The sequence below is a fragment of the Lytechinus variegatus genome, chromosome 6 (assembly GCF_018143015.1).
Source record: "Lytechinus variegatus isolate NC3 chromosome 6, Lvar_3.0, whole genome shotgun sequence".
Lineage (NCBI taxonomy): Eukaryota > Metazoa > Echinodermata > Echinoidea > Temnopleuroida > Toxopneustidae > Lytechinus > Lytechinus variegatus.
This window is the reverse complement of record NC_054745.1, coordinates 30,390,759-30,403,973: the sequence shown is the minus strand read 5'-3', so window position 1 is coordinate 30,403,973 and position 13,215 is coordinate 30,390,759. Positions and strand designations below refer to the sequence as shown.

The 13,215-nt window shown below is 38.1% G+C and overlaps 1 protein-coding gene across 1 annotated transcript in view; it reads left to right on the top strand.

The window, feature by feature from the left end:
* The window catches only part of LOC121417702, a 92,477-nt gene that overhangs the window by 52,902 nt on the left and 26,360 nt on the right, over positions 1-13,215 (top strand). Inside the window, exons 34-46 of the mRNA XM_041611436.1 lie at positions 1,826-2,028; positions 3,378-3,444; positions 3,773-3,988; positions 4,990-5,079; positions 5,635-5,804; positions 6,111-6,208; positions 6,655-6,880; positions 7,642-7,785; positions 8,621-8,790; positions 9,289-9,461; positions 9,880-10,097; positions 11,011-11,151; positions 12,994-13,178. Coding sequence (XP_041467370.1) covers positions 1,826-2,028; positions 3,378-3,444; positions 3,773-3,988; positions 4,990-5,079; positions 5,635-5,804; positions 6,111-6,208; positions 6,655-6,880; positions 7,642-7,785; positions 8,621-8,790; positions 9,289-9,461; positions 9,880-10,097; positions 11,011-11,151; positions 12,994-13,178 — 2,101 coding nt within the window. The remainder of the gene's footprint in view (positions 1-1,825; positions 2,029-3,377; positions 3,445-3,772; positions 3,989-4,989; positions 5,080-5,634; positions 5,805-6,110; positions 6,209-6,654; positions 6,881-7,641; positions 7,786-8,620; positions 8,791-9,288; positions 9,462-9,879; positions 10,098-11,010; positions 11,152-12,993; positions 13,179-13,215) is intronic.

Genomic DNA, 13,215 nt, shown 5'->3' with positions numbered 1-13,215 from the left:
CTATTCAAATCTGATAATGGGGATCAGTTTTGGACTGACTACTTGTCTCACATACGGTTACTTCCATACCCTAGTTCTTATGTTGTCAAGTACACTGGCAATGCACCCACTGTCTCTGATATTAGTATCCTATTTAAATCTGATAATGGAGTTCAGTATAGGACAAAATACTGGACTTATAAAATCTTATTTTCATATCCTTAGTCACATGTGATCTATTGCACCAGTGTAAATTCACACACTGTGACTAACCTTAGTATCTTATTTAAATCCTGTAGGGCAGATTACGAGACTCACAAAATCTTATTTTCCGACCCCAGGTCTAATGTAACTAAGTGCACCAGTGATAATGGCGCTACTGTGACTGAACTTAATATCCTATTTAAATCCTATAGGACAGACTACTAGACTCACAAAAACTTATTTTCCTACCCCAGGTCTTATGTGATCATCTGCACCAGTGTCAATGGCCCTACAGTCACTGATCTTCATATCCTAGACTCAAACCCGGGGGGGGGGGGGGGGCACTTCCATTCACGAGTGGATACCATGCGCGACCATGGGGTCTCGAAAAGCACCCTATACATGTAATTTCCATTTTCTGAAAATGCACCCCTTAACAAGTATTTGCGTGTTAAACCCTACCCTTAACAAGTATTGGAAACAAAACGATACTCTTATTGGTAATATTCCCTGAAATGAACCCCTAAACAAGTACAGGAATGTTTTATTGTTACGGGTCCTTCGGTCGTCGGCTTTACCTTATTTGGTTTAGTACGACCCCACCTTCTACACCTCGCGCAAATCGGACTCTAAACACGAAATTTTGGGGCAAAAAGGACATCCTTTATAAAACATTTTGATTTTGTTTTATCATCCCCGCATATTCGACCCTAAACACGTAATTTTCCTAGCGAAATAGATACCCTTTTTTCATTATTTTTGTGTTTTTGACACCCTTATCACGTTACGTACGTAACGTGCCCTATCGTGAAAAAGACATCCTTTTTACGTGTTTTTTTGGTCGCGTATGGTATCCACTCGCCAATGTAAGTGGCCCCCCGGGGACTCAAACAATCTTATTTTCATACCCTAAGTCTCATGTGATCTACTGCACCAGTGTAAATGCTCACACTGGCACTGACCTTAGTATCCTATTTAAATCCTATAGAACAGACTACTAGAATCACAAAAACTTATTTTCCTACCCCAGGTCTTATCTGATCATCTGCACCAGTGTCAATGGCCCTACAGTCACTGATCTTCGTATCCTATTTAAATCCTATAGACTCACACAATCTTATTTTTCTACCACATATGTGATCAACTGTACCAGTGATATTGGCCCTATTGTCACTGAACTTAGTATCTTATTTAAAAGATGATCTTTGTAGGTTTGCATGGTGGAGTTTGTAACGTGGAGAAGGTTTACGGTTCACCATGTGTAATATGAAGAAGGGAAGGAAAAAACAGGCAGAAAGATTGAAATGGAATGCGAGATAGAATGAACAGAGATAATTAGAAATATTCTTTTCTTGAAAGTGAGTGAAGTCCTGAAAAGGACTGTAAACCAGATGAGATGAGCTGAATATGGCTTGAGTAGTGATGGTTTGAGTAGTAGCAGTTTGAAGTGAAGAGAGGTTACTCGTTGTTTCGGGCAGGTTCTCCACTCCTGAAGACGGACAGTCAACGTGCCCAAAGCGTTGAGTAACCTCTCTTCACTTCAACCTACTACTATTCAAACCATTGCTACTCAAGCCATAATCTTATTCAACTCCTATAGGACAGACTACTAGAATCACAAAACTTTATTTTCCTACCACAGGTCTTATGTGATCAACTGCACCAGTGATAATGCACCTGATGTGACTGGACTGGTCGGTAACACCACTGATCTTAGTATCCTATTTAAATCTGGTGATGGGGTGCAGTATGGGACTGACTACACCTGTACACTAAGACTCACATATGGAGGTAACACCAGTGTGGAGGGGCAGAGTATTCCTATAACTACGCTAGAAAATGTTGGTAAGTTCCTTCAATAGCGGTAGAGTCTAAGGTGATATTGTAAAAACAAAATAGTAGTTTCAGTTGCATGTGAAATTTTTATTTCAATTTTGCAATAATTCTATTGATAAGATCAATCCTAGCTTTTTCAGTAGTCTGCCTTACAAAGATTTTAGATTGATCCGATCAATCGCAACTATGGACAGCCAGCAAAGTTAACATATTCAATGCACTTATGCTCAAATTTTTTTTCTAGATATGAATGTAGATCCATAAGTTCATTAATTTCTTGACAGTTCAGTGTGTTCTCCTTTGTTATAAGGACATTTTGCACATTTCCTGTGCACAAAATTATGTCACTGATGGATTTCCATAGAGTTACAATGGATTGGACCAATCGTAAATCTTTGTAAGACGGGGCCAAGGTCATTTATTCCTCCTTGGTGTAGAAAGCATATCAGCAGTCACTCACAAAATTGGCAACAAACCTTATGCTTTGACGTCATCGTGCCGCCATCTTAGAGGCTGAAGCCATCGCCTTGCATGTGTTGGTTAACTGCAGCCAGTGCATCTCTGACAACTTAATTTACTTATATTCCTATATTTTCTGAGGGAGGGTGCTGTGGGATTATGTCAACATATGCATAAGGTCTATTAGTTGTAAGATGAATGTTTAATTTGCAGAACCCAATAGATTGTAAGTTATTTGAAAGTGGTCCATTTTCAGCATAATGAATGGTATTGACATGATGAAGCTTGCTTCTTTCTCATGTCACAATATATTTCGCAGTATAGATTTTAGTGCTCTCAAAAGATAAAATCAACATCATTATTTTAAACAAAAATTCACAATATATTTTTGATTGTTGATACACTATTAATGAAAGTAGTTAAAGGAAAACACTTCTTTCATGAAAATTTCTTTAAAACCAAGGTTTATTGTCACTATATCGTTGTACAGTTACTTTAACTAAACTTTGTGAAATCATTAAATCTGAGCTGAAAAACAATGGTGCTGAAGATCACCAACACAGAGAGACATATGTGGGACAGTGTATTTTCATTGCTTGGAGAAATACCCATTATTTGAAAGGATTACCATGCTTATTTTGCTAATTTCTCAGCCATTACACAATTTTTCCCGATTAATTTGGCACATATTAAATATTCATGTTTATTTATACTTGGGTGGTGATTTTATATTGGATTCTGTACGAACTCGTTTAGAAATCATTACCACAAGTGGCATTTAGCCGAAGCACATGGTCCTAATAAGCCAAAAGATCTATTGTTTGTAAGAGCTCCTTAGAGTTGAGAACCCTTTTGAATTTGTATCTGATTGTCTTGATGATATTTTATTTTATCCCCAGCATCTACAAACCTGACTGAGTCAGGGGGATTGGACATTTCGCTTCAGATCCTTTATTATGATTTTAGGTTTGTATAATGCCTTGTTCAATCTCATTTTTTTCTAAGGAAGGACGGAAGATGACTTTTATTTATCTATACCTATCTTGATAATCTGAATTTAACACTTGTTGTAACATGAAGTATCCCTCAAGGCTCCTTTTAAGGCACTTTATTTTTTTATCAATCTGAAAATGATGAGTATCATGCAGTTTACACTGCCATAGGAGATTATTTCATTTACAAGATGTTGAAGACATCACAAATCTATATTGATAGTCTGGGTTAAAAGGAATTACATGTGTTGTCCCTCAAGGATACATCATCTGACCAACTTTATTTTTCATTCTATCTACAGTGCCACTGAGGATGATTTTGATTCATCCACCAAGACTTTGAAGATATCACCCACCTATGTTGATAGTCCCTTTCCTGCCTGGTTGAGGGAATCAGACGACCCGACCAGCGATACATTCTCCGATTGGTTCAGGAATGTTGATAACAACTATGTCTTCGAGACCAACATTGTTATCCCTTGGTTGAATACCTCTTCTATATATGACCCTATAAATAGGTACAGTTTTCGGTATTATACAGTAGACTTTGGGTATGTCAGCCTTCCTCACGATGAATAATCATCCAACTCAAAGCATTCTTTGAGACCATGGCTCCGTAACACAAAGGTTTGTCATTAATTTCAAATGTGAAAGAACCGCTCTGATTGGCTCCTGGTCAGTATTTTAAACAGAGTGCGCATGCAGCAATGATCTTGATTTGTCATTGATATTTAGCTATTGACTGCAAACCTTTGTGTTACAGAGCCCAGAATATGCCAAACATGCATTATTTTCATCTTCTATTAGTCAAATTTTTACAAAGTCAAGTATATATCTGTCGTCCCAAGAAAATTGACTTATACAGAATAACCTTTGCTTTAGAAAGTTTATTTAGTAATTCACAATATATTCATGCACAGTGTAATGTGTTAAATAATTATCTACTTGATATGGGAGTTCATCATATGATTTACAGTAAACATTTCCAATCAATATTACATCACAAAAACAATGAAATATGCTAGGTTATACAGGTTCTCTATTATTGCACATTGATGCCATTACTACGAGACTTTATGTGGAACTTGGCCTATGTAAATTTTAAGAATGATTGCTATATTCAGTGGTTTTCATGAGGCTTAGTACCACAGTAAATTGGTCAATGGAAAGGAATTTGAATCTCTCAAGATGGCTTTCTTTTTCGTAGGACGGACTGTATTTAAATGATCAGCTGGTCATTTAGCTCTTTTTTGTTGATATCTTTGATAAATTTATGATCCAAACAAAGGACTGGGATATCGTTACCCCGGCTTTAGCTTGGCAGGTGTAATTACAGCACATATGCATTTCAAGGAATTAATTCGTACCAGTTTGGCCTACGGTTTATCCTCACCTGGGTTGAGTGCAGCATAATGTGGATCAATTTCTTGCAGAAGGAAATTATGCCATGGCTGGGATTTGAACCCATGACCCTCTATTTCAAAGTCCGAAGACTAATCCACTGATATTCTTTCTCCAGATACTGGTCCTCTTCTTATTTTCCTTTGGATGGACTTGGGTATGCAGCTGAAGACCAGAGAGATTGCTCATATGTTCTTCATAACTTTGGGTAAGTTTGTATTGTAGAAACAAACAGATGGTCAGGAGTTTAAGCCCAGGCTGCATCAGATCAAAAGATGTTAAGAGATGGGAGTTGCGGCTACCATGTATAAACCAATGTGTCTGTTTAGTTGGCAGAGCATCTGTCTCACAGCTGGAAGGTCGGGAGTTCAAGCCCTGGAGTTCAAGCCCTGGCTACATCACATCAAAAGATCGATGTTAAAATATTTGACTTGCTGCTACCCTGTTTGGTGTTCAGAGGGATAGAGAATCCTTGTAACCAACTCTTCTGAAATGGTGCTCCTTCAAAGTTTATTGTCACTATTGGAAGAGGGAGAAAAAGAAGAAAAGGAGAAAAAAGGAGGAGGAGAAAAAGGAAAAGAAAAAAGAAAAGGAAATGGAAAAGGTAAAGGGAGAAGGAAAGGAAGAGGAAGAGGATACAGAAAAATGGGGAAAAAAGAAAAACATATTAAACAATATATTGTTGTTATATTGTCAATAATCTTAAGAGTAATAGTTGTTTTGAAATGAAAGTTAGGATATTTATTCTGCCCTCTCCTTTCAGATTTACAAGTGCAGTCCGAACCGGGATACATTTTAATGGCAGTGAGGAGATTACGGTTGGAGGAGGCGAAGAGATATTTGTTTACGTCAATAAGATACTGGTCCTACAATCTCAAAGAGAGTACCAATCAGTCACTAAGTGCAAGAAAGTTAGTTTGGCAAATGCTGATGGTAGGTTGCCCCTTTCTACTTCTCTATGTTACATATAAATTGTTAGCATTGTTGTCGAATAAGCAGATATTTTTGGTCGATTGCTGCCTCAGTTACTCCTATAGTTACCAGGAGATATTCTCCACAGAAAATAACGCTATATATTTGGAATCATTTTTGTTGTTGCTTTTGATCTTTTTGTAGAAAAGACTGGTCTCCCATCTCGCCTCAAGAGGAATGCGATTACAGACCAGAATATGTCTTTTACACTTATATTGTATTTGAGTAATATAAACATAACAGAAGGGTTGTTTGTTTTGAATACAGGAGGTGGCACAATCACACCAGAAGAGGGCAGTATTGTAGATGGAGAATGTGTTATTACAGGGAGCGTTCCTGCAGAGGCCGTGACACTTGATCTTGTGGTAAGAAATAATTCATAGCATTGACTTAACAGGGAGAATATTTGTATCAAATTTATTGCAAATGAATTGCAGACATTGTGCATTCAGCTGTAAATATATGTTCTAATTTTACAAGTGATGCATCATTTCCAGCTGTAGTAAATCAGTTTACACCCCCTGTTGCAAATAAGTCAACCTGGAAAGATAAAATTTATCGCCATCTCATTAAGTTGATGGCATTTGAAAGTTTCTGTACATTTATGCCTTTCCTTGCATACATCGGTATCATCTTAATTCATATAACTTTTGAATATCCAGAAGTTGGTGATATATATATAATTATATATTTTTTCTTTTTTATTTATTTATTTATCCAGATGGATATGTGCTTCAGACTACTTTATCTTCTGTTCTTATTTCATATATATATATATATATTTATCGATACATTGTTTTATTATCCATAGGTTGGCAATGCCTATAGATTTGATATCTTCCACACCGAAAGGCAGATGTGCCATTCAGATTTCTTCTTAGAGCTCAAGCGTTTTAATGTCATGGAAGAGGATGAAAGAATCATCGATCATTCCGTTCATATCAATGAGGGTTTGAGTGTTGACGGCATCGTCCAGACTCTCTCAGTAGCCGACTATTTCTCTACTGGACCAAATTATAATGTTTCTATTGTCAGTGGTGAGATATTTATATTATTTTCATGGGAAAAAGTATTATAGGATTAGTATATTGTTTTGGATGTTAACCGTAATAGACTGGGTTATTTGCCGAGGGGGCGACAGAGGTAATATGCAATTAAATTTATAAGACTGTATGGTCAATGTTTTTCTGATGTAATAAGACTTTGTTTATATGAATTAATTATGCTAATTCATGCATAAAGAAAAAGGTCAATAAGATTGCGCGTTGCATATCATGTACGCGTCGGCATTTAAGGATGACTCTAAGTCATACTTAAATCTTTGTGAAACACCCCCCCCCTTGTGACTTATGAAGGATGCGGATATTAAAGGTAAATGCTAGTTTTGGTAACGATATCAAAATGAGTTCGTACAGAATCCAATGAAATGACCACTAAAGTGTCTGTTTGTATAAATAAAACGCATGTGCCAAAGGATTCTGGAAGAAATTGTGTAATTGCTGAGAAATCAGCAAATAAGCACGGGATTCGGGTAGGGCGTCGGGCCCGCCGCCCTAAGCAATAATTATTCTTTGTCCCACGTGCGCTTATCTGTGTTGGGGATTTTCGATGTGAACATTTTTCAGCGTAGATTTCAAGATTTCACCAAGTCCAGTTAATGTAACTCTACCAGATCTAGATCCTCGATGATATACTGGCAATTAAGCCTTGTTTTACAGACTTTCTCATGAAATCAGTGTTAACTGCAACTACTGGAATGTCTTCTTTAAATTGAGTCATTTACTCGTTTGAACTGCAGGTAATGAGGCGAGGCATTTCACCATCAAGAACTATACAACAGAGAATATTAATGCTGGGATCATCCCTACCACAGTGGAACCTACCCCTACCTACACCATAAATGGAACATCCTTTGTCACCTGTGCATTCACACCTGTACAAAGTAAGTATTGTTGGAAAACACAATGCCATTATTTTCAATGTGACATTTTTATCATCAACCTATTCCAGGCCTATCAACTACTCCTTTTTTTCCAGGAGTTAACCCTGTTTCTAAGATATTTTATCAACCGAAAAAGGAGCACTCTGTTTTTCCACTGATTTAAAATAAAAAATAAATTAGCCCATGCGTATTTGTGTGGTGGGGTAAAGGTGCAAGAGTAATATAGTTTTTCAACACTTGTAATTTTCTCTTACACTTGTAATGTTTCGATATAAGAGTACTAAACTTGTAATGTCTCGATTTAAAAAAAAGTGAGGCAGACACACCTGACACTGAGCCCCCAAAATTTGCGTCATGTGATCAGGGCCCTGTCTTACAAAGAGTTACGATTGATCCAATCAACCTCAAATATGGAAAGCCAGCGATGTAAACCTCTAGAACGCATGTTAAACATATTTTCTACATATGATGTATATTCATACATTCATTGTTTTATTGAAAATTCAGTTTGCTTCTCTTTGTTTACAAAGGACGTTGTGCAAATTTTGTGAAGAAAAAATTATGACGTTGATGGATTTCCATATACATGAGATTGATCGGATCATTTACGGGACCAGGATTCCATTATTTCATTTGAATCATTTGGATCATATTGATTAATCCTAATAGATCACAAAGATTTCTGTGGATACAATTATTATGATGATGCTTATAGTGTTCATACTGGTGGTAGTGGTGATGTCGTTGATGATCAATGATTACGATAGAAGTATTGACAGTTAAGGTGATGATGATGATGATAACATTGATGGTAATTATTTTTATTCTCCCTTAGTTCCTGAGCCTGATGAAGCTGGCATCCAGGAGTACGACGTCTACACCGATCAGGTTCTCCTCACCATTGAGAATGAAGTTGACTATGAAGTTGCCTACGATTACCTCCTCATCATCAACGTTGAAGATAATAACTCATCTCCACCTCGATCAGGAGAAATAGCCGTTCAGGTATGCTGTCAGCTGGGGGAGGGGTGTTTCACAAAGATTTTAATTTACTTAAAAATCGTACATTCACCAGTTATAGACAAAATTAGCACCACTGAAGAAAAATGTTTAATATTGAATAGAGCTAGGTTATTTGGATGCATCTCACAGCCGGGGATGGGGGGCAGCAGAAATCAACCTAATCCACTATTATTCAAATAGAGTTAGGCTATTTAGACCCATCTCATTTCCGAGAGTGGGGGGGCAGAAATCAATCTCATCTGCTTTTGGTTGAAGAGAGCTGGGTTATTTGGAAGCATATCACAGCTGGAGAGGGGCTGGGCAGGGCTAGAATCCATCCTGGCCATCAACCAAGTCAGGTGAAGAAGTCAAAGCCTGAAAGCCACATCTTCTATAATCATCAAAATTGTATAGTCATCTATTAAAAAAAAAAAATTTCAATCAGTCATGACTATGCTAATGTATGTGTACTCATTAGTTTTTGGATGTTCTTTCTTTCAGATCTATGTTGATGATATCAATGACAACTGTCCGATCTTCAACGGCAATGACAGCTTTGAGTTCTTCCCACTCCCTGTCCTGAACAATGCTGAGTTAGCTGTTGTTAATGCTACTGATCAAGATTCAGGGATCAATGCAGAACTTACTTACCTCTCAAATACACTATCAGAAGAGTGAGTATGGAGTTAGCGTGACCCAGTGATAATAATTATAATAACTTGTATTTCCCTGGAAAGCCACTTCAGCTATCAACTGTTCTTCAAGCGGGCCGCTTCACAACATAACATGTTCTTAATCTCATAGAGCGCCTGACAAAGCAGAAGGTACCATTTTTTTCTCTTGCCCTCATTGCTTTGCAAGATGCTTTTCGAACAGCGAGTTTTAGGTTACATGATCAATTTCCTATTAGGGTCAATAAATAAAAAATTTCATTATTTTGTGAATGGATTTTTGTAAATAACCATTCATCGTACTTATTTACGCGGTAAAATAAGCGTATTTTAAAAAGGAAATCTGCATAAACCATGGACTTAACCTTGCATATTCATAGTGCATCTACCTTGATAAATGTATTTTTTGTTCTCTTCCTAGACGCATCGGGAACTCATCATTTTACCAGGTGGAGATGATCGTCGCAGTCGTAGATGGCGGTGTCCCAGTCCGAGGAGATGTAGCAAATGTCAATCTGACTATCAGTGAGACCTGCCTCTATGATGTATTAGGAGAACCGATAGAAACCATCATCTACACCAATGAAACCACGGGTGGTCTCTTCCTGAGGGTGCCCAAGTATTACCTCTTTGAATATGGTAAGTCTTCATGACTGTTGAATAGCTGAAACTATATACTGGTGGTCCCTTCCTAAGAGTACCAAAGTATTCATAAGTGTTAGATAGCTGAAATTATGTAGTGCATGGTGGTCTAGTACCCATGTATTGTTTTTTAGTGGCACAAACCACGGTAAGCCATCTTGAGTGTTAGATTGCTGAAATTATACAACTCCCAAGAATGTTCTATAATCTGATTGGTCCAAATCGGATCACATGATATTCAGCGAATCGCACTATTGCATCCAAAACGCACTATCCTGCACTGTGACGTCATACCAAAAGTACTATCCTGCACTCTGACGTCAGAGTGCATGATAGTGCGAGGTCTGGAATTATCTAGAATTATCTAGAATTTAGATAAAATATAGCATTTGGGGCAACTCAGTAACATGGGGGGTTGTATAAAACAAACAATGCATGCATTCTTGTGCACAGAGGACCTAAATAATGAAATCTGTGCTCGACTCGCCAAATGGATATACCGCACTCGGTCCTGCGGACCTTGGTGCAGTATATCCATTGGCTCTTCTCGCACATCGTTCATTATTTGGCCCTGTATGCACGCGCTTACGTGCATTATTTGTATACTATCATCTACTTCAGTCTTTAAATATGCTTAGTTCTGATAAGTCTAAGATAGATGAAGCTATCACCTAATACAAAAGAAATCACAGGGGCTCTCTTCTTTTGGATACTCAAGTATTATCTCTTCGAATATGATTAATCAGGATTAGATAGCAGAAATTCTAACTTTACCAATGAAACAACCTGAGCTGAAAGTACTTACTTGTGGTCTCTTCCAGAGGGTTACCAAGCATTTGAATATGGTAAGTCATGATAATCATCTGTACCAATTAAACCATGTGAAAATGCTTTCAATTTTGCTTTCTAGATTGCCAGGATGCCCGAGGTATGGCCAACGGTGTAATCCAAGAAGCCCAGCTCTCCTCTTCGAGCAACACCAATAACAAATATGACCCTGACAGGGCGAGGCTCAACCTCAAACCAGATGCTGATATCCCAGCTGGATCAGGTATGTAACCATCAAGGTTCAGTGTAACATTATTGATTTTAGCGGAGTTAGCGCTGATTTAAATGAAAGTGATGTTGGTGATGTAAATGACAGATATGTTGGTGATTCGTATAGTGAATAGCTTGTAGGGCGTAATGATCATTATTACGATCCAGATTGGATGAGGCTCAAGTGACGATCAAATCCTGACATATCATTTGATCAGGTTATTATAATAATAATATAGGTATATTTACCCAGGGAAGCTGCTTCAGTTCCGAAAACTGTTCTCCCAGCGGGCCCTGCTATTATTATTACCCCGGCTTTAGCTGGGCTGCCAAGGCGCTCAAAAAATTCAAGGAATTTCTTCCTACCGGGTACCCATTCATCTCACCTGGGTTGAGTGCAGCACAGTGGATAAAAATGTCTTGCTGAAGGAAATTACGCCATGGCTGGGATTCGAACCCACGACCCTCTGTTTCAAAGTCCGAAGACTAATCCACTGGGCCACAATGCTCTACATTGTGCACTTTTCATGCGGGATTGAAATGAATCCAATGACCGGGGTAATAATATGCTGTATCATGTTATTGTGTTCATGTGGTGGTGAGGAAGGTGATGCTGAAGGTTGCTGGGGATGGGATGGTTATGATGATGATTATGGATTCCATCCTGATAATGCAAGATTCAAGTTGAAGTCATGGTATACCATTTTAATCAATTGATTGTCTGGGGTGGTGGTGATGTGGATGGTGATCGATGTTGTAAATTGAAAGCTGCAGAAAGATAATGTTAGTGATGTGATAAAACGTTCTATCCGCAATCATGAAAATTGACCTGTTAAGGCCACCGCACACCTTACAACTCTTCGCGATCTGATTTTGGAACAAATCGCATTTTGCTCATTTTCTGAAAATGTGAATGGAACATATCATTTTATTTGAGGTTAAAATTATTTGAAAGCATACTAATATAATAATTTTGAAAGATTGCAAGGCATTATTTTGGATTAAGGGCCAAATTAGTTTCAAATCTTAGCCAATCGTACGACTGCTATGACGTCATTACGACTAGATATTAAATTGGCTTTTTTTATAGAAGGATAACAGCATAGTCACAGATTTGAACAGAGATATCCGTACAATGATTTAGAACATTACACAGTAAGAATATCCAAGTCTCAATATTAGCATCAAATTCTACCACATTTTATTCTAAACTCGGGTCGCAGACCAATCGTAAGGTGTGCGGTCGGCTTTAGTAATAATTGGTTTAATCCTGATAATGCAAGGCACAGCTAACAAACCAAATCCACACATGTGAGTATTAACTTTCTTCATTGCACCACTGGTAATCAATCATCACACAGCTGGCAGAAGGGTGTGAGCTCAATTTTAAACCGAAAAATTGTTGTTTGATTTTCAGTGCCGTATGACAGAGGTTTGATAGCTCTTTCATTTGGTATAACTGTAATTGCCTACAATGATGTAATAATGGCGTAATCATAAAACCCAATGAAAATCCATAATTTATTGTTCGAAAATAGACATGAAATGAAATACTCCGAAAATTTGCTTTGCCCAATTGATTGTGGGCCCGGCAGCCACCGTGCAGCGCCAGATCGACGAGGCTCTATCCCTTTAATTGTTGAACGCCAAACAGGGTAGCAGCAACTCCCATCTTTTAACGTCTTTCGGTCTGACGCGGCCGGGGTTTGAACCCCCGACCTCCCGGTTGTGAGACGGACGCTCTACCAACTGAGCCAACACACCGGCACAATTTATAAGGGTACTTTCCAGGGCTCACTTGTTAACTTCCTTCTGCCAGCTGTACAACAAAAAATCCCTATTATTCATTCCATAGGTTGGGTACCCGCATCATCAGATACGAATCAATGGATACAGATCGACATGGAGGAAATAACAATCTTCTCAGGAGTATTAACCCAAGGAAGCAGTGACTTGGAATACTGGGTGGAGACGTTTGAGGTTGCCGTTAGCAACGATACCTCCAGCTGGTCTTACATCATGGAGGATGGCAGTGCAAAGGTATGATATGAAAAGGATAGGAGAGTGCCAATCAGGC